The sequence below is a fragment of the Nomascus leucogenys genome, chromosome 14, assembly GCF_006542625.1.
Source record: "Nomascus leucogenys isolate Asia chromosome 14, Asia_NLE_v1, whole genome shotgun sequence".
Classification (NCBI taxonomy): Eukaryota; Metazoa; Chordata; class Mammalia; order Primates; family Hylobatidae; genus Nomascus; species Nomascus leucogenys.
In genome coordinates this window covers 49651817-49676181 of record NC_044394.1, presented here as the reverse complement: position 1 = coordinate 49676181, position 24365 = coordinate 49651817, and the positions used below count along the sequence as shown (strand labels likewise).

General features: G+C 54.3%; 2 protein-coding genes across 5 annotated transcripts in view; one reads left to right on the top strand and one right to left on the bottom strand.

Moving 5' to 3' along the window:
* LOC115838251 overlaps positions 1-5433 on the bottom strand; it is a 17751-nt gene extending 12318 nt beyond the window's left edge. The window contains exons 1-4 of the mRNA XM_030827094.1: positions 5257-5433; positions 5011-5106; positions 4342-4684; positions 4146-4247 (exon numbers count right to left, since the gene is read on the bottom strand). Coding sequence (XP_030682954.1) covers positions 4146-4247; positions 4342-4684; positions 5011-5106; positions 5257-5433 — 718 coding nt within the window. The remainder of the gene's footprint in view (positions 1-4145; positions 4248-4341; positions 4685-5010; positions 5107-5256) is intronic.
* On the top strand, positions 3838-24365 carry GPRC5C (G protein-coupled receptor class C group 5 member C). Of its 4 annotated transcripts, none has more exons than XM_030827235.1 (6): positions 3838-4950; positions 12505-13587; positions 16593-16687; positions 19562-19711; positions 21527-21619; positions 22040-24365. In XM_030827235.1, the coding sequence occupies exons 2-5, from the start codon at positions 12537-12539 to the stop codon at positions 21584-21586; spliced, it is 1356 nt and encodes a 451-aa protein (XP_030683095.1). In that variant the 5' UTR covers positions 3838-4950; positions 12505-12536; the 3' UTR covers positions 21587-21619; positions 22040-24365. The 4 variants fall into 4 exon arrangements, with proteins under 4 accessions (XP_030683095.1, XP_030683096.1, XP_030683097.1 ...); XM_030827236.1 differs by having other exon boundaries at positions 3838-5331; XM_030827237.1 differs by lacking the exon at positions 21527-21619.

The following is a 24365-nucleotide window of genomic DNA, read 5'->3' as shown; positions in this document are numbered from 1 at the left end:
GGGAGGGGATGAGGGAGGAGCAGATTTTGCAGCCATAGGGGAGGGTTCAGCATCAGGTGACATTCCAGTGGACTCTGCCCAAGGCTTGCTTCCGGGTACACTTCCAGAGCGATCACCCATGGGCAGCCGGTTGTGGTGAATGAGTGTTTCACTCGCCTGCATCCTGGCCCTGGTTTCCTGCTTCTTAAGGGGCCACGATGGGACCTGAGTCCTTTCAAAAAACTAGGCAGTTCCTGCTGCTCCAAGCAGAAAGTCCTATGAGCCTAAGAGAAAAAGAGATTTGGCCAGACACTGCAGCCAGGGCAGTAACCAGTTAATATGAGCCTGGGAGCAAGGAGAGGTGAAATGCTAACTGTTTACCAGCAGCCGGCTGTGGGTTACAGGGCACCCAGCCACCTAGCACAGGATTCCAGGCCCCAACTTGTCAGGAAGCAGGAGCCCCACCCTCAGCTCAGTGAGGGACTATTCCTCCCCACCTGGGGCCTGGCTGCAAGACCTGGGGCCCTCCACTCCCCAGGTAGAGGGAGCAGGCCTTCTACTCTGTAGAAGAGGAAATGGCTCCTGTTGGAGATTCTGCAGGCTGAGACTGCAATCCAGAACTCCTGCTGCCCAGGCAAACTGGGAAGTCCCTCCAAACAACACAACTGACCTCTGGCTCTCCCTGGGTAGGCCTCTCCATGCCCCAAGCTGGGGTGCCAGGGCCTCTGCCCTCACCTCTGATGCAGGGCATTGCAGCCCCAGGGGAGGTGACTTCTCCAGTAGGCACTGGGGCTTGCCTGCTTCCCAGTAAGTGGGGTACGGGAGGCAGGGCAGGGGTGGTGCTGTTTGCAAGGCTGCTGGTGTGAGGGGGAAGATCGGCCATGGCCAGCCACAGAATAACGGATATTCCACAAGCATTTACTGAAAACATTTACCCACACCCGTCTGAGTGCCAGATGCCAGGGAAAACAAGATGAGTGAGACGTGTCCCTGGCTCTCTAGAAGGGCACAGTGTAATTGGAGAAAAAACAATTTAGAAGGCTAATTATGATACACTAGGATAAATTATAAATAAATGAATGTGTAACAGGCTGTGAGTAAATAGGGCAACTCACAATGGGTCTTTCGTGGGAAGGTGAGGATCGCTTCGCAGAGGAAGGAACATTGGAGCTGAGCTTTGGGGCAGGGCAGATTTTTTAAAACTTTTTGGTCACAAAGAAAAAGGATGGTAAGAGGCATAAAACGTTCGAGGTGGAAGGAACATCACACAGAGCATGGCATGGCAAAGCACTGTTTCCAATCACGGTGAAACAGAACTGAAAGAATGCCAGCTTCTGCAAGAGTTTGGGTTAAAAACCATTAGGCCAGGCACGGTGGCTCATGCCTGTAATCCCAGCACTTTGGGAGGACAAGGAGGGAGGATTGCTTGAGCCCAGGACTTCCAGACTAGCCTGGGCAACATAGTGAGACCCCATCTCTACAAAAAAATACAAAAATTAGCCATGCATGATGATGCACTCCTGTAGTCCCAGCTACTCAAGAGGCTGAGGCAGGAGGGTCGCTTGAGCCTGGGAAGTTGAGGCTGCACTGAGCCAAGATCGCACCACTGCACTCCAGCTGGGGTGACAGAGTGAGATCCTGTTTCAAAAATAATTAATTAATTTAAATTTAAATTATAAATAAAAACTGTTAGACCTGTCAAGGCTTAGAGGGAATGACAATCACGCCAGGAAAGGGGAGGCTGATCGCTGGCTCCCTGTACGCACCAGGCTTGTGTGAGGAACATTCCAGACACAGCTTCATTCTGGGGGTGATGTTATCATCCAGTTTTACAGTTGAGGAAAGCAGGGCTCAGAGAGATGAGGTAACTCACCCAAGTCACACAGCCGGCAGGTGGCACAGGTGTTCCCACTCTTGGGCCTTGTCAAGACCTCAGACATCTCTGAAGGAAGCTTCCAATAAACAAAGGGTTTCTCACTCTGCCAGTAGGAATCCAACTCAGGTGGGGGTGGAGGTAGTTGGGTGGTGGACACAGACATGCTTCTCTACAATCCAGAATCTTTTCTTTTTTCCTTTTTATTTCATATATTAAAAAAAATATTAAATAGGCTGAGCACAGTCGTTCATACCTGGAATCCCAGCACTTTGGGAGGCCGAGGTGGAAAGATCGCTTGAGCTCAAGAGTCCGAGACCAGCCAGAGCAACACAGTGAGACCCCATATCTATTTTCTTTTTTGTTTGTTTCAGTAGAGATGAAGTCTATGTTGCCCAGGCTGGTCTCCACCTCCGGGGCTCAAGCAATCCTCCCACCAAGGACTCCCAAAATGCTGGGATTACAGGCGTGAGTCACTGTGCTGGGCCTCATGATCTCTTTGAACAGTAGCACTCTTTGAATACTTCTCAGAGTGTAGTTTTTTGGTGAAAACAGAGTTCGAAATGGGTTCTACGCCTACTGGGGTATTAAATCAAAGTGAAGGACATTTGGGGGCACAGAGGACCCTGTGGCTGGAGTCTCGGAAAGCAACGCCACCTCCCACAGAACTTCCCTTCTAGCATCACAGGCTCGCTGTGTCCAGCAGCCCCCACCAGGGTCTGACTCATGGTGGAGGGGTCTCATGCCTTCTCCAACTCTTGCCTCCCCACTCTGGACCAGCACAGGCCCCTGGGACTAGAGCAGAGGCCAACAGGGACCCTGAAGGCTGAAGCCCATGTCATCCGCCCCAAAGGACTTGCTTTGTCCTTTAAAGGCAGATCCTGCCCCGGAAGTGAGATGGAGTGAACACAAAAAGAGCAAATAGCTCTCAGGAAACCTCCCTACATTTCCACTGCCATCTACCAAGCAGGGCTGGCGGTGGGCAGGGCTCTGATGCTCCGCCCAGGTCTCAGATGCCCCAGCCTTTCTCCCGCCTGGGTGGGGAGGGAGGGGCAAAGAGTTGCCTTTTTGGAGAATCTAGGTAGGGAAAAGAGATTCCCAAAGCTTGAAAATAAATTGAAACAGATCTGCCAGATCCACAATTCATCTTTGGCTTCTTAAGGTCACACCATTCCACCTTCCTCTAGCTCTTAGCTGGCTTTTCACATATGCTAATGAGCGGCCCCTCCCAGCACACTGTGTTCAGCACTAGTTGCCTGCTTCATGAGAACCAGTTCCAGCCCAAAGTCATGGATGCCCCTCGCCTAGGTCAGACCCACCGTTTGCCTTTCTAGCGTAGGCACTCAACTGCTTGGACCCTACAAGCGTTTGCCTCCCTGGCATGGGGGCCTCTGAATCTTAGGGTGGGAGGTGGAGCTACGGGAGGGAGCCCAGGAGTGAGGAACAGATCAGCAGCACACTGCGCCCCTCTTCTTAATATTGAAGAGACTTGAAACAATTCAGTCTTCGCCACCCCAGACCAGCCCGTGACGGCAAGGCCAGGAAGGGATACAGGGTTCTAGAGAACCAGGGCCTCACCGCCAGCTCCGGCCGCTAAGCAAACATTCCCTCCTGGAGTCAGAGAAGCCGGTGTGCGAGGGGAGGAACCAGCCTGAGGTTTATCGCTCCAGCAACTCCGGGTGATTCATAGAGTTTAGATTCCCGGTTGTCACAGACCGGGGCAGGCACGCAAACAAGCAGCCCGGGAGATACCCTCCCCTTTCCCCGCTCCCGCTCCTCCACCTTGCTACCCCCTAGCCGGTGACCAGCTGCCTCCCCTCCCCCTCGCGGGCGCTCGGGGTTGAGCAAACACTCCGGGCCGCCCGCCCCGCCACCAGCTGGCTCCGACCGGCGCACCGCTGGCGATCCCCCAGGCAATTCGGCGTCATGAGAACCGGCACCCCGAGACTCGGCGCCCTGCCCTCCCTCCGCGTCCCCAGGGCCCTGGCCAGGCCCAACAACCTCTCCCTCCTCCGTGCGCCTCGGCCCCAACGGGCCTCTGGCGCGGGCTAACTAGGCCTCGCTGCGGGCCCCCAGGACTGCGCACCCCACCCCCCGCGAGGCCAGCAGCCCCGGGGGAAGGCGGCCGGAAAATCTCTTGTTTATCGGGCTGGAGAAGTCCCAGCCTGGATTCACTTCCCAATTTCTGCGGTCCACCTTCGGCAGATTCCTGGGGCCGGAGAGGAAAGGGTGGCAACCCACAGATCCATCCCGGGACAGGGGGGAGTGGGGGTGGGGCTGGTGGGAACCTGACCTCCTGGAAAGTTCTCCCGGCCGCTGGAGGGGACGGACTCGGAGTCAGAGCCAACGTGTCCCGGAGCGCAGAGACCGAGGGGGCCGCGCTTAAACACTGTACCTGGGGGAACAAAACCGTGAAGGCTAATTAGGACAAGTCGGAGCGGGGAACGGGGACGCCGGGAGGGGAGCGCGCACTCCGAGTTGGGCAGAACCTGGAACGGTCACAGGAAACCCGGGCGCGGGGTAGTCGGGCCCAGGAGGACCTTTGCCCACGGTCCGGAGTGGTCTGGACTCGGCCCAGGCGTGAGAGGAGCGCTTGGTGACGATCCCACGTACGCTTGGTGACTGGTGGAGGTCCCAGAGAAGGACCGTGCGTGCAAAAGGCGAACCTTGGTGTGCGGTGTGTCCACGTGTGCAAGCTGGGGAGGGGAAGGGGCGCAGAAGGCGTGACAAAGACGGACTCTGTGTCTTGAATGTGCTCCTCGCTCCGGCCCGCTCCCAGCGAACTGTGCCTGAAGTGTGTCTCACGGGAGGGCCAGGACGAAGGTGACAAGGCTAGGTATCCCCCACGGAGACGCGCCAAGGTAGCCCCGCGCGTGTCCGTACGCGCGCTCTCTGGAAGACGCGGTGGGGGTGCGCAGGGCTGCACCCCCACACCGCTTGCCCCGGCGAAGGCCGAGCCCAGAAAGTGAGTGCGCGTGAGTGTGCGCGCGCCCGCGTGCGGGGGCGTGGCAGTCAACAGCAACAACCCACACGCCGGCAGGGCCAGAAACTCCCATCTCCCTCACCAGCCGGAAAGTACGAGTCGGCTCAGCCTGGAGGTGAGTCGGGGCGGGGAGGGCCGGGCAGGCTTTGTTCCTGAGTAAACGGAGCGCATGTACCTGGAGCGCGGCGGGCGCCCGATTAGCGCCCTGAATGGAGGTGATGTAACGGTGATGCAGGCGATAGCCCACCCTCGCTGACACAAGGAGCCCTGCCTGGGGACAGGCCCGCGCGAGAGCGAGCGACCCAGAGCGCCTGGCTCAGCCTCGGTCCCGGGGAGAGGCAGGCCCTGCGTCCCGGCCCGAGCCCCGCCATCCCAGCCAGGACCGGCCCTGGCCCAGCGCCCCGCGCCGCGTCCCTCCCACCCCCGCCCGCCCCCCGCCTGGGGCTGGAGTTGGCCCCAAACGCTGGGCTGGAGCGGGGCCGGCGGCGAGTCCCAGGTAAGGGCTGCTGCCTTCCCGCTCCGCTCTCCTCTCCGCCGCCCGGAAGAGTCGGGTCGGGCCGGCGGGGAGTGGGCGAGGGCAGAGGCGGGGGCTGGACATCCTGCGGGCTGGGGACGCCGCGCCAACTCCGCTCGGTCACTGAAAGTTTTCAAACCCGAGCAGGCTGGGGACTGGGGGGGTGGGGGAGCCCAGCGCTGCGGCTCGGGCTGGAGGGAGGGGAAACGACTCCACAATCGGGGTCTCCAAGAGGAGCCCCTCCACCGCCTGCCTCTCGGTGGGAGTCCGCGGTCACTCTCTCTTGAGGGTCGGCGTCCTCTCCGCCGCCTGCTACTGTGGATGGGGAGGGCAGGTTTCTGTGGCCCTAAAAATGGGAGTGACTGGTTCCCTTGCTCCCCATTCCAGCCACCCGGGGAGCGCAGGTGTAGACCCCAGTACCGTCGACCCAAGTAGGGACGAGAGGGTTCAGAATCCCCCTGAGGGAAGTTTGGAAATTCAGACTATCAAAGCGCCTCCCCTTCTGGTAGCCTGGCCCCTAGATCCCGAACCCCCACTCCCGGCTGGCTTTTCCAGCGTCCTTTGCACCTCCATCCCCAGGCCCGCAGTGTTACACCCAGGAAGACCCAATCACTTACAAACTCCACGATCAAGATCCTAAAGCCCGGGGGAGGAGACTGTGTTGAAGTAGGGTTTTGTGTTCCTAGAGCTTCCTCTCCCCGCCGGCCCCCTACCCCTGTGCCTTCAACTGGACTGGGGGAGGGAGTGCCTTGGGGGGTGGGGCGCATTCCAGAGTGACATTCCAGAGCAGACCCTTGAAGATTTCCAAGTCTCAGAGAGCTCAGGGCATTTTGGCCCAAATGCCTGGTCTTGGTGCGGGGCAGGGGCAGGGGGATAGGGGTAGGGTGTCTAGGCTGAGGTTCGAGGAACCCCAACCCACCCCCCACCAACCTACACACTGAGGCCGCTCCTTCCAGGCACATGCATCTCCTGTGCGCCTTCTTATCGATGGGGTAAACGCCTGAGCGCCCTGGACAGAGGGGTGAGACAGTGGGACCTAACCAGGGACTGGGAGAGAGGGATGGGAGTGGAGGCAGGAAGGCTGTCAGTCGGGCCATCGTCTTTCCCGATAGGCTCTTAAGTGTGTGGGATGGGAGGAAGGCAGGTGCTCTGTGGTATCCCTGGGAGAACCTCCCTGGAGAGTGCCCTGGTCACAGCACCCTTGAAGACAGCCATTGGCCATGGGTCAATGTTGAGTTTGGTTGGCCCTGTGACACGCTGGAGCTCTCTTTCCAGTGCGGTATCCTTTGCCCTGGTGGGTGGAGGGGGTCTCAGGCTTGTGTGTGGATAGTGTTGGAGCGAGGAAGGGGGTTTTGCTCTGGAGAAGTGAGAAGGCCTGGCTGTCTCCCCGGTTGCTGGATGAAGCCACTTGTTGCTGGAGGAAACCAGTCAGGGGTGCCTGGGCCTCTGAGCCTCTAACCCACCAGGCCTCTGCGCCCCCTGGAGAGAGAAGGAAGGAGGAGGGAGATTCAGCAACTAGACTGGACTGACTCAGACAAGAACTGGGGGCCGGGTGGCTGAGCCTGGGGAAAGGCCGATTTCAGAGGCGATTAAAAATATTTGTACAACTGATTCCAGGGAAGTGAAGCAAAAGGCCCTTTTGTCCAGAAAATAATCTGAGGCTGGGGCTGGGCTTCAGCTGTGGGGTGGGGGAGACTCAGGGCAGAAGGAGGTTCCCCTCCTACCCCCCTCCTTGAACCCTCTGAGAATCTTTAAGCAGAAGATGCAACTCCAACATGGAGGGGGCAGCCCTGGGTGTGGAGAAATGCACCTGAGACCATCCAGAGCTGACTTCCAAATGCCCACTGTGTTCAGGCACAGCACCAGCTGTGACAGCGGATTCTAGAAGTCTTGTTCACCAGCTTCAAAGACCTTACAGCCCTGGAAGGGAGACACGGACATGATTTGAACGTTCAGGGATCAGAAGGCTCAGTCTTAGTGCAGGGTCTGGGGACCCACAGGAGGCAGAAGGTTCCTCCAGGGTCCTGAGGAAAAGCCTCTGACCAGAGCTGAGTCCATCTTGTCAGTCCCTTAGCCACCATCTTAAAAGGTGGCATTGGGCTGGGAATGGTGGCTCACACCTGTAATCCCAGCACTTTGAGAGGCTGAGGTAGGTAGATCACCTTAGGTCAGGAGTTCGAGACCAGCCTGGCCAACATAGTGAAACCCTGTCTCTACTAAAAATACAAAAATTAGTCGGGCATGGTGGTGGGTACCTGTAATCCCAGCTACTCGGGAGGCTGAGGCAGGAGAATTGCTTGAACCTGGGAGTTGGAGGTTGCAGTGAGCTGAGATCACGCCGTTGCACTCCAGCCTGGGCCACAAGAGTGAAGTTTGGTCTCAAAAAAAAAAAAAAAAAAAAGGCCAGGCACGATGGCTCACACCTGTAATCCCAGCACTTTGGGAGGCTGAGGCAGGTGGATCACGAAGTCAGGAGATCGAGACCATCCTAGCTAACACAGTGAAACCCCATCTCTACTAAAAATAGAAAAAATTAGCCGGGCATGGTGGCGGGCGCCTGTAGTCCCAGCTACTCAGGAAGCTGAGGCAGGAGAATGGCGTAAACCTGGGAGGCGGAGCTTGCAGTGAGCCAAGATCATGCCACTGCACTCCAGCCTGGGCGACAGAGCAAGACTCCATCTCAAAAAAAAAAAAAAAAAAAAAAGCATTGGCTGAATGTGCACTCCTGGCATCAGAGGGCTGGAGCTGTGCTCTTCTGAGCTTCTCTTTAACTCTCTGAGGGTCCCTGTCCTAGGCAGTGGATGAGAGCCACGCCCAGAAAGCCCAGCTTTCCCACCTGAGTCCATGTATTTCTGTCTTCCCACCTGCCCTTCCATTTCTGGGGGAACCAGAGAAATAAGGTATTTCAGGATGGGACCAGGTCGTTTCCTCTGAGGCTATTAAGTTACTCAGCAACTTACTAAAAGCAGCAGCCTGGTACCTGGATGCGGTGAGGGGCTGATACAGGCTCCTGTCTCATTCCTTGGAAGTTTCTATATTGAGGGGGTTGGCAGGAGAAGCAAGACTTGAAGGGTCAGGTGCAGAAGGAGGTTGCTGGTCACCAACCACAAAGTCAGGGGGAAATTGGAGGTGGGGGCTTGGGGACAGAGAGCTGTGAAGCTTTCCTGACCCTGGCCCAAGTGCCTGTGGGTTTCTGGGAGCCAGCAGGGTACAGGCAAGTATTTCTAGGACAAGATGGATCAAGAACAATGAGTGACATTGGTCCCTGGCTTGGTTTTCTGTAATGACTTGGTTTTCTGTTAGATTTGAACTTGTAGTATGGGCTTTAGTATCCTTTTCCCCCACCTCCACCATCCAACAAGTCCTTCGATTGTTTTTTGGAAAGGATCTTTCAGAGCTGGCCATTATGGCTTTACCTTTGGCCTTGACCTTTAAACTGGGATGAATGTGCCCCCCAACAAATCGATTGCCTGTGCGTTTTTGCCAGACTCATTTCTTAAAAGGACAACCCTGGCTATGCCCCCATGATGCTAAAAACAGCCTTCAGTGGCTGCCTGTTGCCTTTAGAATAATGCCCTCAGCCTTTAGAATAATGCCCCCAGCCCCACCCCTGTAGCATTTACAATGTGTCAGCCAGCAGCTGCAGCCTCCCTTTGCAAACTCAGCTGATACTTGGCAAACTGAATTCTTTTTTAACTTGCTCTGGACTTGGGCTCAAAGGGCTTTGATTCACACCATCTTTTCTGCCTTGCACGTCCCTCTCCTTGTTCCCTTCACCTGCTCAGCCCTTCCTCACATTCTTCAGGGCTTAGCTTTTGGGTGTCCCTGTCTCTTGGCAGTGTTTGGGACCTGGTATGTTTTTTTATCAGATTCTGAGTAAAACTGCGGAACCGTCTTTCTCTGCTCTGCCCGTTTCTCTTCGGTGTTCCTGTAGCCCCTGTCTCTCTCCTACAGGTAAATTCCGTTGTGTGGCCCTTAATCATATTCTTCCTTGTGTAATTTTTGTGAGTACCCACCTTATCTCTCTTGATAGATTTTAAATGCCATCAAGTCTGGGACTATGTTTGTTCATGTTTGTATTTTCCACAGCTCTGGGAACAACAGGGCCTTTCCTTCCCAGGCGCACAGTCAATATTTGCTGATTTGGAGTAATTGCCTGTTCTAAACTGGGCCCTGGCCGAGGGAGGTCGGTTGAAAAGCCCTTGAAAGTGCAGGTGTGTGGAGGTTAAGTGGAAGTTCTGAGGGTTCTCTTCCCTACGTCCAGCTTCAAGCCCAAGTTCTGGCTGGTTTGGCTGTGGAGCCCAAGATGGAGTTGAATATTTAGGATCCCACAGCTTGTTGTTATCCATAAATCATCTCCCAGGAGTGGGTCCATATTACGCCTTCCCTTTTTTTTTTTTTTTGGTTTTTGAGACGGAGTCTCGCTCTGTCACCCAGGCTGGGGTGCAGTGGCACAATGTCGGCTCACTGCAATCTTCTGCCTCCTGGGTTCAAGGGATTCTTCTGCCTCAGCCTCCTGAGTAGCTGGAATTACAGGCACATGCCACCACACCTGACTAATTTTTGTATTTTTAGTAGAGATGTGGTTTCAGCATGTTGGTCAGGCTGGTATGGAACTCCTGACCTCGTGATCTGCCTGCAAAAAGTGCTGGGATTACAGCATGAGCCACCGCACCCAGCCTACTCCTTACCTCTTAGCCCTCTATTACTCCTCTTTCCAACACTTGTAAATAAAATGCAGTTGGTGCTTTATTGATTTACAAAGTCCCCTACAGAAGCTTATTTAAGTCCTGCATTAGAAGTGAAGAGAAACTAGCTGTTACAATGCCAGTTATTTAGGAAAACAACAGTACATTTACATGAGATGGTTAATTTTAAGAGTTAATCTTAAGCAGGCTTAATTGAAAGATGAGGTAGCTGAGATGGCTAAGATGACCTAAATATTTTCAAGTGGCATGCAGACTATTTAAAGGGACTTTGAAAATGGATCCTCTTTATTGTGTCCATTTCACTTAATTTTATGAGTTGCATTGCCCCTGATTTAGTAAGTGTCTTTCACATATCAATTATGGACAGAATTTTTTTTTTTTTTTTTGCTTCTGTGTTGAAAAGAGGGACAATTTCTATCAACTGTGGGATTTAGGGCTTTTGTTTACCTATTAGAAATTAAGTAGCCAGGAATGGTAGAACACAGTAAGGAGGTAAACCATGTATAAACAATCTTGCAGTCCCCCTGAAAAAGGAACAACGGTGGCAGCCTCACAGAATAGAGTTAGATAATGCCATTCCCCTGCCAGCCACTAGTGGTCACTGTCAGACCAGGAAAGCTTGGTTGCTGTTTTCCCAGACAGTTCCTGATGAAGTGGGGTTACAACTAGTCATTTGAACACGTGGGGTGACTTAAATGTGGACTACCTGCGTTCATAGAATTTTGAAACGTATAACCTGCTTCTTTAAGTGTTTAAATTTTCTCTTTCTTTTCTTTCTTTTTTTTGGAAACAGTCTCGCTCTGTTGCCCAGGCTGCAGTGCAGTGGTGCAATTGCAGCTCACTGCAGCCTTGATCCCCTGGGCTCAGATGATCCTCTGACCTCAGCCTCCCAAGTAGCTCAGACTACAGGTGCACACCACCACACCCTGCTAATTCATATATATATATATTTTTTGTTTGTTTGTTTTTCATACAGAGTCTCACTCTATTGACCAAGTTGGAGTGCAATGGTGCAATCTTGGCTCACTGCAACTTCCTTCCACCTCCCAGGCTCAAGCAATTCTCCTGACTCAGCCTCCTGAATAGCTGGTATTATAGGCGTGCACCTCCATGCCAGGCTAATTTTTGTATTTTTAGTAGAGATGGGGTTTCACCATTTTGGCCATGCTGGTCTCGAACTCCTGACCTCAAGTGATCCACCCGTCTTGGCCTCCCAAAGTGCTGGGATTACAAGCGTGAGCCACTGCGCCCAGCTGCTAATTTTTGTATTTTTTGTAGAGATAGGGTTTCGCCATGTTGCCCAGGCTGGTCTCAAACTCCTGGACTCTAGCAATCTGTTCCTTGACCTCCCAAAGTGCTGGGATTATAGGCATGAACCATCGTGTACAGCAGCATTTAAATTTTCAGTGTTAGATTTCCTCCAAGTACATTTAAAACTTTTGATTGGAAAAAAACTCATTGATTTGGTCTTTAATATTTCTTAACCTGTTAAATCTATTACCTCCACTTCACGTGGGAAAATCCAATCGGTATTGGGAGCAGGAGTTTGGTTTTCTTCTCTGGCACAGATCTGTGGCATTTGGTAGAGCGGCAGTGAGTAGACGGAGTGAAAATTACCTTGCCGGTGTTAATAAAAGCTAACTTTCTTGCCCTCTAGCTACAACGTCTTAAAGTCTTCTATTAAAGATTAATTCCTTTGGGTTTTGCATTGCCCTTGCCTGGTTCTTGCTTTTAAAATGTTAATGCTCCAAAGGAAAATTTTTGCATTAAGTCATTAACTCCTTAGCTGGGGACTTCGTTTATTTTACCCTTGACTTCCGCTTCTGAGCTAGGCAAAAAATGTAGGATTCTGAAGTGGAGACTTGGCACTAAAAGTGGGAAAATGACTGTCTCTTCATTTTTCCTGGCTGTTGGTTATGCCTGCTGCAGCTGCTTGTTAAGTCTATTGAATGAAAGAATGAATGAATGAATGAACTCATAGCTGACTGGCTGTGGATTGAGGCCTCACAGGAATGGAGTTTAGGGGCATAGCAGCTGACCTCCTGAAGCCTGGAAGTCCCAGGGCAGAGAGGAAGTGCTGGGTGGGTGGTATGCTTGGTCTTGACTTGTTCACAAGCCCCTTCATCCTCCACCGTAGCCACCAGAACTCAGGGAATATCTGAACCCAGGTTATGTTTGGTGGAAGGGAGGGAACTGAAAATTCAGTGACAGGTTTTTCATTTGCCATGGCTAGGAATAGGGCTGACAAATGGGCTTCATCTCATTTGCCTCTCTGGCCAGTTGAAATGCCTCTCGGGAGTTCTATGTTAAGAAGGATTCTGAGGTCCAGAGAGCCTCATGGTCAGCTAGCACTGTCTGCCTGGGTTTACGATGGGGGAAGCAGCACCATGTATGTTGGAGTCTGACCTTGGAGGACTAATTTTATCCCTTTTCCTTCTGTCTCTAGGGACCCAACCAGAGCCTGGCCTGGGAGCCAGGATGGCCATCCACAAAGCCTTGGTGATGTGCCTGGGACTGCCTCTCTTCCTGTTCCCAGGGTCCCGGGCCCAGGGCCATGTCCCACCCGGCTGCAGCCAAGGCCTCAACCCCCTCTACTACAACCTGTGTGACCGCTCTGGGGCGTGGGGCATCGTCCTGGAGGCTGTGGCTGGGGCGGGCATCGTCACCACGTTTGTGCTCACCATCATCCTGGTGGCCAGCCTCCCCTTTGTGCAGGACACCAAGAAACGGAGCCTGCTGGGGACCCAGGTATTCTTCCTTCTGGGGACCCTGGGCCTCTTCTGCCTTGTGTTTGCCTGTGTGGTGAAGCCTGACTTCTCCACCTGTGCCTCTCGGCGCTTCCTCTTTGGGGTTCTGTTCGCCATCTGCTTCTCTTGTCTGGTGGCTCACGTCTTTGCCCTCAACTTCCTGGCCCGGAAGAACCATGGGCCCCGGGGCTGGGTGATCTTCACTGTGGCTCTGCTGCTGACCCTGGTGGAGGTCATCATCAATACGGAGTGGCTGATCATCACCCTGGTTCGGGGCAGTGGCGAGGGCGGCCCTCAGGGCAACAGCAGTGCAGACTGGGCCGTGGCCTCCCCCTGCGCCATCGCCAACATGGACTTTGTCATGGCACTCATCTACGTCATGCTGCTGCTGCTGGGCGCCTTCCTGGGGGCCTGGCCCACCCTGTGTGGCCGCTTCAAGCGCTGGCATAAGCATGGGGTCTTTGTGCTGCTCACCACGGCCACCTCCATTGCCATATGGGTGGTGTGGATCGTCATGTATACCTACGGCAACAAGCAGCGCAACAGTCCCACCTGGGATGACCCCACGCTGGCCATCGCCCTCGCCGCCAATGCCTGGGCCTTCGTCCTCTTCTATGTCATCCCTGAGGTCTCCCAGGTGACCAAGGCCAGCCCAGAGCAAAGCTACCAGGGGGACATGTACCCCACCCGGGGCGTGGGCTATGAGACCATCCTGAAAGAGCAGAAGGGTCAAAGCATGTTTGTGGAGAACAAGGCCTTTTCCATGGACGAGCCAGCTGCAGGTGGGTCTCTATGGATGCCCCCAGTGGCCCCTTTCTCCATCCCATGTCTTTTACTGCAGGACAGGGAGCCAGTCTCTTGAGCAAAATGGAAAGTTTTTGAGGTTTTCTGTAGTTTTCTGCCTAAGTGTCTCTAAATTCCATTTAATTTAAAGATTTTTTTTTCAGTTGGGCATGGCGGATCATGCCTGTAATCCTAGCACTTTGGGAGGCCAAGGCGGGTGGATCACTTGAGACCAGGAGTTCGAGACCAGCCTGATCCACATGGTGAAACCCTGTCTCTACTAGAAATCCAAAAAAATTAGCTGGGTGTGCTGGCACATGCCTGTGATCTCAGCTACTCGGGAGGCTGAGGCAGGAGAATTGCTTGAACCCAGGAGGCGGAGGTTGCAGTGAGCCAAAATTGAGCCACTACACTCCAGCCTGGGCAACACAGCAAGACTCCATCTCAAAATAAATAAATAAATAAATAAGTAAGTTTTTTCTATATTCATATAATTCATGCATATATTCTCACTGTAAAATTTCAAACATTATAGATAAAATGAAATTTTCCCCAGCTGCCTCCCCAGTCCTACCCGTCCCATCCTGTTCCATCCCCAGAAGTGACCACTATCGACTGATATAATATCTATGTGCCTCTGTTTCTCCATTTGTAAAGTGGGGATAGTGACAGTACCAATTTCATAGGGTTCTTGTGAGGATTAAATTAATTAGTGCCGGCTGGGCACCATGGTTCACACCTGTAATCCCAGCACTTTGGGAGGCTGAGGTGAGTGGAGCTTGAGCCTGGGAGTTTGAGACCAGCCTGGACAACATAGTGAGGCCCCATCTCTACAAATAACTTGAAAAATTAGCCAGGTGTGGTGGTGCACGCCTATGGTCCCAGCTCCTCGGGAGGCTGAGGCAGGAGGATTGCCTGAGCCCAGGAGGTTGAGGCTTCAGTAAACCGTGATTGCACCACCACATTCCAGCCTGGATGATCTCAAAAAAAAAAAAAAAAAAATTACTTAGTGCCTGGCCCATGAAAAGCACTCTTGAAGAATTAGCTATTTGCTATGTGTGCATGTCTATTATTTTACATATTTTACTAATACTATCCTTCCAGAACTCGTTTTTCTATTATGTATGTATCCATAATCACCTTAGTTTTCTTTAAAAGGAAGTATTTTTCAGGTAATTTTTTCTCTTTTTTTTATTTTTATTTTTTGAGACAGAGTCTCGCTGTGTCACCCAGGCTGGAGTGCAGTGGCGTGATCTCGGCTCACTGCAAACTCCGCCTCCAGGGCTCAAGAGATTCTCTTGCCTCAGCCTCCCAAGTAGCTGGGATTACAGGTGTGTGCCACCACACCCGGCTAATTTTTGTATTTTTAGTAGAGACAGGTTTCACCATGTTGGCCAGGCTGGTCTTGAACTCCTAACCTCAAGTGATCCTCCCGCCTTGGCCTCCCAAAGTGCTGGGATTACAGGTGTGTGCCAGTGTCCCTGGCCTTTTTCTCTTTTTAATAAAAGTACTTGGGGTGCCACGTAGTGGTCTCAGCAGCACCCTTGTTAGCTGTGCAGCCCACTAGCATTTCCTCAGCACCTGCTCTGTGCCAGCCCCTGTGCTAACCCCCTTACCGATGTGGCCCATTGCACGTATCCCACCTGCTCTTTCCTCAGCCTGCTGGCTGTGGCCCCTCATCTGACATGACCTGGAAATTTGGGGGTACCATCTCAAAGTCCTGACCCTGCCCCCAGACTGTGCTGATCTGGAGGCCTGGGGGCTTCAGACTTTCTTAACTGCCCGGTTAACAAGCACCGGCTCTGGGGTCTCTGCTGGGAGGTCAGAGTCAGGCGGTGGAAGTTCCAGAATCAGAGACATTTCTTTCTCTTCTACAAAGTGTGAAATCCTCATAATCCCTGCTTTAGAGAAACAGATGACCCTTGTCCTGCCAGGCACTTGATCTTTGATCTGCCCACCTGGGCTGAGGTGCTGGCCGCACCCCTGGGTGGCCCCTGTCACACGCACAGTTTGCATGGTGGGGGTGGAATTGGCAAAACCCACCGGAGAGGTGGGGCTTATGGACAAGTGATGGGCGGAGCATCAGGCCCCGCCCACACCAAATGGCCATCAGGGCCAAATGGTTCTCAACCTTCGGGCTGAGTTTTTATTTATTTATTTATTTTTTCTAAATGGAAAAATCAATAGAGTGAGCCCAGCCTCAGCACTTAGGAAACCCTATATAGGTTGCGGTCCCTCAGAGCTGCAGGACCGTCAGCCTTGCCGGAGCCAGACATCCGCTGTGCCCTCCTCACAGCAAGGCCTGCTCCGAGACCCTGGGGTGGGTCAGCAGCCCTCCTCAAACACCCTGGGAGTGCCCAGCAGGGCGGAACACATCGGGAAACCAACACCCCAAAGGCACAGGGAAGTATCCCTGGAGCTAAAAATAGTTCTGGAAACTTGCCAGGGGGCCACAGGCTGGGACGTGCGTTAAGGCTCCCTGGCCAGGCTCTGGGTTGGTGTAGTGGGGGAAGGGGCGTCCAGGTTGGCCCTGGGAGGACATGAAGAGGCTTAGGCCGAGGGGTCTCAGATGTATTTACCTCTGCGCCTGGCAGCTGGCCCGTGGTGACAGGCAGAGCTGGAGGCTGGCCATCTTGGAAGGCGGCCGAAGGCCCATGTGTCCTCTTGGCCCCTGGCCCCGGAGGGCGGATGGGGTTGTGGAGGTTGCTGACAGAGCATTTTCTGAGCTGTTGGGTCAGGGGCTGGGGGGTCTACACTGCAGGGAAGCCCAGCAGTGTTGTTCGTTCCCATGCATCTGTACAAAGGGGTGCTAGGCTTGGGAGGGGGCACCCGTGTTCACAACCTCACCCCCAAGTTGGCCACTCCTGGGTTAGAGACTATGCCAGGGTTGGCCTGCCCCCTTTACCTCTTCCTTGCCCCCAGAGAGCCTTGCTTGGCTTGTGGGAGGTGGGGAAGGGAACTGAGAGCCCTGGGATCTTCAAATTGTTCCTGCTTTTCTTTGTAGCTAAGAGGCCAGTGTCACCATACAGCGGGTACAACGGGCAGCTGCTGACCAGTGTGTACCAGCCCACTGAGATGGCCCTGATGCACAAAGTTCCAGTAAGTGGGTTCCCCAGGTCCCCACGACACAGCTGGGCTACAGAGACCTCCCTTAGCAGGCCAGCGGGAGAAGGCCATGTGGCCAGAGCTGGGTTGGGTGGAGGTGGTAGGGGGAAGGCAAGCTTCTCCATCTGGTGCTTCTACCTGGGGAATCCAGAGCCCCAGTTCTTAACTTCCTTGTCCTGGAGTCAGTGTACCCACCACCTTCAGCTGCACTGCAGTGGGACCCGCCCTGTGTCACTGGGGCATTGCACACAGGCTGTGTCAGGATGCTAAAGGGAATGCTGGGTGAGCTCTCCCTGGTGGGGCCAGCTTTACCCTGGAGAGCTTGGGGAGGGACAAAGGAGGGTCTCAGCCAGGTGCTCCCAAAATGGACAAGGGTCCAAATGTCGCAGGTCTGGATAGGTGTTTACTTCTCAACCACAGCTGTGCCAAGGGGGCCCACACTCCCCTCCCTCTCCGGCAGGCAGCAAGTCTCGACCTTACACCTCCCCTGGGTTCTGGAAACTAGAAGCTCCATTAGCCAGAGGAGGGGGAGGGAGCAGGAAGACGGTGGGTTGGATTCCACTCACTCCTATATGTGTTCCTCCTCCCGGCTGGCAGAGGCTGTGGGGAGAGGTCAGTGACCCGTCTTGGCAGGACACTGGGAACAGGAAACAAGGAGGTCAGCCGGGTGGCGTTCTCATCCCCCTCCCCGCCCGCTCTGTGAGAGCCGCAGGGCAGGGGGAGGTGAGTGTGGCTGAAGCTTCTAATCCCAGCCCTCCCCTCTCCCTGAGCCTGAACCTGAGCCTGGGCAGAGGAGAGCTTCCGGAGCACCAGGAGTGGAGGCTGCGGGCTGTCAGCTCTGGCAGGGAGTGGGCAGCCACAGAAGCCTTTGCTGAATAGCTTCCCTCACTGTTGCTGCGCCTCACTCCCCAGCGTGTTTGGAATCTGCTTCCTGGGGGATGATCTCGATTAACAGGGATATTTTATCTGACCGGTTCTCAAAACATGGTATCCAGACCACCAGCACTAGCCTCACCTGGGAGCCTGCTCAAAGTGCAAATGGGGGCCGGGCGCAATGGTTCACACCTATAATCCCAGCACTTTGGGAGGCCGAGGCCGGTGGATCACCTGAGGTCAGGAGTTTGAGACCAGCCTGGTCAACATGCCGAAACCTCGTCTCTACTAAAAACACAAAAATTAGCCAGGCATAGTGGCGCATGCCTGTATCCCAGCTACTAGGGAGGCCTCAGCCAGAGAATCCCTTGAATCTGGGAGGCGGAGGTTGCAGTGAGCCGAGATTGTACCACTGCGCTCCAGCCTGGACAACAGAGTGAGACTCTGTCTCAAAAAATAAGTCAATAAGAAATTAAAAAAAATAAAAGTGCAGATGGGACGGGGCCAGAGCTGGGATGGAGCTGACTGTTAGCATCCGTTCAGGGCATTGGCACCATGGGGGCACTATCCAGCGCAGATCTGCAAGCCCAGCATTCAGCACTCCCTCCCCCAGCCCCAGCTGTTACCAGCTGCGTGGGGCCCACTGCGTGGGGTCCAGCTATGAGTTGGTGAGGCTTAACGAGCAGTGCAGGTGATTCCAATGCGCACTCATCTATGGTTTGGGACCACAGATGTAGATGTTCCAGGGACCACATGGACAGGAGCCATTGCAGACAGGCCTGAGGACCTCCTGGGCCTGATTGACTTGAAGGCTGGTTTGGGGCCTGGGAGCTACAGAGATTTGGTGGCAGCTCTTTCCCATAGGGCTAAGACAGATGGGGCCAGGAATACACCTTCCCTCCAGCATAGGAGCCAGAACAGATACCTCAGGACCCTCTTCACCCCACAGCTGGTGTCTCTCACCCACATGGGAGCAAGACCCAGCGCCAGGCAGAGAATTCAGGTTTCAAGACTCCAAATCAGGGCTGGGTGCAGTGGCTCATGCCTTTAATCCCAGTGCTCTGGGAGACTGACATATGAGAATTGCTTGAGGCCGGGGGTTCGAGAGCAGCCCTGGCAACGTAGTGAGACCCCCTTCCCCCCATCTCTAAAAAAAAAAAGACTCCAAATCAGACCGGCCAGCCTAGATGCCTAGAGAGATGTGTGGGCACACCCAGAGCCATGTCCTCAGCCAGGGAAGCCAGCAACTGTGATGCTGGGGGTATGGTAGTGATAGGCGGTAGACTCGGGGTAGTATTCTCGGAGGAGCCGGGCGCGGTGGCTCACGCCTGTAATCCCAGCACTTTGTGAGGCTGAGGCGGGTGGATCACGAGGTCAGGAGATTGAGACCATCCTGGCTAACACGATGAAACCCCGTCTAATAAAAATACAAACAATTAGCCAGGCGTGGTGGCGGGCTCCTGTAGTCCCAGCTACTCGGGAGGCTGAGGCAGGAGAATGGTGTGAACCTGGGAGGCAGAGTTTGCAGTGAGCCGAGATCACGCCACTACACTCCAGCCTGGGCAACAGAGCGAGACTCTGTCTCAAAAAAAAAAAAAAAAAAAAAAAGATTCTTGGAGGAAGGGGGCCTGGGAGCTATGTCAGACAGGTAGTAGCAGCTCTGTGTGGCTGACCCTCCACTGGCCCTAGCATTTCCCTAAACAGTTAGTTGGAAGCAGGAGGGGGCTTGAGAAGGGGATCCCCCTCTGTGAAGCACCAGCACCATCCAAGGTCAGCAGGGGCCTCGTTCCCATGCCCAGAGGCAGGGCGAGATAAGGGGCTCAGGTCTGGCTGTCCCAGGCTGCTCCTGGGGCCCAGCCAGAGGGGGCAGAGGAGCCGAGGGGGGAGTTGGGGGGGATCTGGCAGTCCCAGCCCTGCAGGAAGCATTTGTGCATCCGCCTCGGCGGAACCTGGCTCCTGATCCCCGACTGTGAGACCGCCTGCTCTTCCTTCCAGTCCGAAGGAGCTTACGACATCATCCTCCCACGGGCCACCGCCAACAGCCAGGTGATGGGCAGTGCCAACTCGACCCTGCGGGCTGAAGACATGTACTCGGCCCAGAGCCATCAGGCGGCCACACCGCTGAAAGACGGCAAGAACTCTCAGGTCTTTAGAAACCCCTACGTGTGGGACTGAGTCAGCGGTGGCCAGGAGAGGTGGGCGGATTTGGGGAGGGCCCTAAGGACCTGGCCCCGGGCAAGGGACTCTCCAGGCTCCTCCTCCCCCTGGCAGGCTCAGCAACATGTGCCCCAGATCTGGAAGGGCCTCCCTCTCTGCCAGTGTTTGGGTGGGTGTCCTGGGTGTCCCCACCCACTCCTCAGTGTTTGTGGAGTCGAGGAGCCAACCCCAGCCTCCTGCCAGGGTCGCCTCGGCGGTCACACTCCAGCCAAATAGTGTTCTCGGGGTGGTGGCCGGGCAGCGCCTATGTTTCTCTGGAGATTCCTGCAACCTCAAGAGACTTCCCAGGCACTCAGGCCTGGATCTTGCTCCTCTGTGAGGAACAAGGATGCCTAATAAATACATTTCTGCTTTATTAACTCTCGCTCTGAGATTGTGGTTTCTGACCTGGGCTCCTGGTTTCTGATGAACCTCTCCTCCACCATGGCCTGTGGGTGACTTCTCTTTCTTCCCTCCAAATCCAGCTCACATTTAAAGCTGCTGCAGATTTTTCCTGTGCAATTAAGTAGCTGATGCCTCTCCCCAGCGAGTGGTTCTTTAGCAGGTCCTCTGTCTGTATTGTGTGTGATCAGAATGAACACCCAGGCTCAGTGCATGCCTAGGACGCAGTCCCGCACCTGGGCTTGTCTGAGGCCAGGCAGCTTTCCTCTGGGAACCCCCCTCCAGTGGCTGTGGGGACAGGACTGGGAAGGTGGGCCTTGAGCAGGTGGCTCTGTGGGTAAGGGAAGATGAACTCATTTCAGCTTCTCCTGGGATGAATGACAGTGAAGGTCCCATAGCGGACAAAGTGGAGACTCATTCTGCTCCATGCTTTGAGATCACACCATGTGATACGTGCAAAGGAATGGCCTAGAGAGGGTTGACAAAAGTGCAAAGGGTTGGGCCAGGTCCTGGTTGGTTTCGTTCCCGAGTGGTCATTAAAATGTCCATTGATGCAGGGCACGATGGATCATGCCTGTAATTCCAGCACTTTGGGAGGCCAAGGTGGGAGGATCGCTTGAGTCCAGGAGTTCCAGACTAGCCTGGGTAACGTAGTGAGACACTGTTTCTACAAAAAAAGATTTTTTTTAATTAGCCAGACATTAGTCCCAGCTACTCATGGGGCTGAGGTGGGAGGATCTCTTAAGCCCAGGAGGTCGAGGTTGCAGTGAGCTGTGATTGCACCATTGGACTCCTGCCTGGGCAACAGAGCGAGACTCTGTCTCAAAAAAAGAAAGTCAGTTTGCTCAGTACTTATACTAAGCAAAAGCCTTTCTTCAGCAGCTCATTTTTTTTTTTTAATTTAATTTAATTTTTTTTTTTTTTTTTTTTTTTTTGAGGCAGAGTCTTGGTCTGTTTCCCAGGCTAGAGTGCAGTGGCGCAATCTCAGCTCACTGCAACCTCCGCCTCCCAGGTTCAAGCGATTCTCCTGCCTCAGCCTCTTGAGTAGCTGGGATTACAGACATGTGCCACCACACCTGGCTAACTTTTTGTACTTTTAATAGAGACAGGGTTTCACCATGTTGCCCAGGCTGGTCTTGAACTCCTGGCCTCAAGTGATCCGCCCACCTCAGCCTCCTGGAGTACTAGGGTTACAGGCATAAGCCACCACTCTCGGCCCATCAGCTCATTTTAATCCCCAAGGCTGCCCTGGAAGGTGGGAAGGACTAGTATTCTCTCCCTTTTCCAGACTCAAAATCCCAGAACTGTACCATTTTGGGGTGAGACAGGGCCTCAGAGTAGTTCTACCGCCCCCTTTTACAGGTAAGCGAACTGACCCAGAGAGGCCAGGCCAACACCAACCAGGTTTTCCTAAGACTCTGACGTCCAGCAGCCTTTCTCCATGGCCCACTCTGGGTAAGCCAGTCCAGTGGGTGGCACTTCCAGCCGTGTGGTTGAGACAGCAGGGTCCTGACCTTTGGACACTGGCTCAAGGCTTTGCCAGGGGGCTGCCAGGCCGGCCCCGGGGAACCTGCTCCTCCCAGGCTTGGGAATGTTTCTCCCCAACTAGTCAGAAGTTATTTTCTGATACCAGTTGTAGGGGAAAAAAATGTTTTTGTTGAAAGGGAGAGAAAGGTTGCTGGGAAAAAAAAAAATAAACTTGAAGGGGAGAGAAAGGTTGCTGGGAAAAAAAATAAACTTCTCCCAAACTTCTCCTTCTATGCTCAGATTGCATTAGCCTCCTGGGGACTGAAACACTATTTTTAAGTAAAAACCAGTGCTTGGGCCCTGCGTGGTAGAGTCCCCTTTGACTCTTGTTCTTTCTGGTCACTTTAGGCTCAGTCCCCGCAAAGTAAAACGAGATGGTAGAAGCCCTCTTCCCGGGACTGCATGGCATCCTGATCCTCATTCCTCTGTACCCAGGCTGGGCCGGGCCCAGCATCTTTCCCATCCTTGTCATTGGAGCTGGGAGGGGCCGGAGGCCACCGACCTGAAGCAGTGGACCGAGCGGGTCCCCGTGAAGTCCTGAGTGTGTGACTGGAGTGCCTAGGGCCACCTCCCTTTCCTGCCCAGCCCATCTTCCTGGTCCCCAGGTGGCTGCAGCTTCAAGGAGCTGTCCGTGGGCCCCCAGGCTGCCTCGAACTCCCCTCTTGACACGCCCCCCCAAATCATAGCCCCTGTGTCCCCAAGCTGTGGTTCTTCAGATTTGCCATCCTCCCCTCTGTGAACAACAGGCCTCAGTGCCCTGTCTTGACTCTGGACCTTCCTGGCCCTGCCATCTTGGTGTCTGGCACTGGCTTGTCCCACCCTCTGCCTAGATGGATCTCCTCCATGAGTCTTTGGAGCCAAGCCAGGGCAGAAGTTGTCCCTTGCCCTTCTCACCAGGGCCTCCTGCCACCACCTGGACTGTGGAAGGCCACTGAGATGGGAGCAGAGCTCAGCCCGAGGCTTGGGCACACTGCTTCTCTCCATGGCCTGTAGGTCCCGGATCTGAGCCCCTGGGGTGTTTCACTCAAGAGCCCCTGAGCCGTCCCCATCTTCCATGAAGCGGTTCCCACAAGCAAGCCAGGGCCAGCCCTTCCTGCACTCTGCCGGCAGTGCCCTTCGCTGTCTGGGACGACGATGAGCCTGCTGAGAGGAGGGCAGCTTTCTCCATCCAGCAGTACCTCATGGAGTGCTCACTGAGGAGTTAGGAATGGCAGGCCATGCTGGCATCTGGGGTTCAAGGTGGCTCCTGTGGCAGGAACAGGTGTCCATGGCCCTGATTACCCGGATCTCACAGGTTCCGGGAATGCAGTAGGGGCCTGCTGTGGCTATTCCAACATCTCTGGTCAGGGCCTGGAAGTACCTTTAGGACACATGGGGTTGGGGTCAGGACTGCATTCTCAGGGACCAGTGGAGAGCCCTGGACCAGATGAACTGGAGTCTAGTCCTCTCTCGTGACTGGGAATTGTGGGACGTGGGAGGCCCGCGAGATCCAGGACTAAAGATTACGCTATTTCCTAATGGGCAGATATGTAAGTAGGTAAGTGGGATCCTCAGGTAAGTGGGATCCAGGACTAAAGACTGCTATTTCCTGATGGGCAGATGTGTTGTTTCTACCTCATCTTGGGCAGCACCTGGATATGCTGGCGCTGGTTCATCACTGGAGGAGCCTCTTGTATTCTGAGCCCTCGAACATGCTCCAGAGGGTCCCGACGGTCACCCAGCAAAGAGGGGGTCTTCTCAGGACCTCCATGGTGCTGGCACCAAGGACAGAGATGGGCACAGATCCAGGCTCGTGAACATGAGCTCTATAGCACTGTCTTCCTGAGGTTTTTCCTGCCCTTATCCAAGGTGGGCCCTAGAGCTCAGTCCCAGCCCAGTAGCACCTCTGGGTGCCAGGGTGGAGGGTGACACCAGAGCAGCTCTCTGGGGAGGTGCCCTGTATTCAGTCCCACAGCTCTCCGGTGCTACCCCCGTCCCCAGCAGCCTGTGCCTTTGTCACTGGTGTACTTTTCCAGAGCTAAATGGAGCAAGCGATCCCTGCAGAGTAGGACTGCAGCTCTGACTGTGGCCCTCGACCTCTCTGTGTTGCCTGCTGAAGTCCATGAACAGAATGCTATTTCCCTCCAGCGGAAGGGAAGCAGGGAGCTCTGTGGACCTCAAGCTGCTCTTGGTCTAGCTTAGCGGCCCCAAGATCCCCTAGTGAATCAAGGCGCTGTGTCACTTTCCTATGTGATAATTTCAAAGGAGTCCCTGGCAGGGCCTGATGCGCAGAGGCTGCAGTCTTCAGTGGATGTGGGTTTGTGTATAGCCTGAGTCCTCTGGGGGTCTGCGTGTGAGGCTCAGGGAGGGATGGGCTCCTAAAAGATGCAGGCCTGCCTATATTCAGGAGTACCCATTGGCCCTGCTTACTCCCGCCCGGGCCAAGTGGAGAAGAAGTTAGATGAGTTCTTAGGAGGAGAGAGGCGGCTTCTTTGAGGTAGTCGAGTGGCATCACAAACAAGCGTTGAATGGAAGAAAACTAGAAGAGGCAGAGCCTGTCGCAGGTTCACCATCATCCAGCCAACACCGTGGGAAATCTCACACCCACCACTGTCAAACCGAGGACTTTGGACTTCATAACTGCTCAGAATTAAATGACCTTACCTTCCATGGGTGAGGGCTTACTGCCATTGAA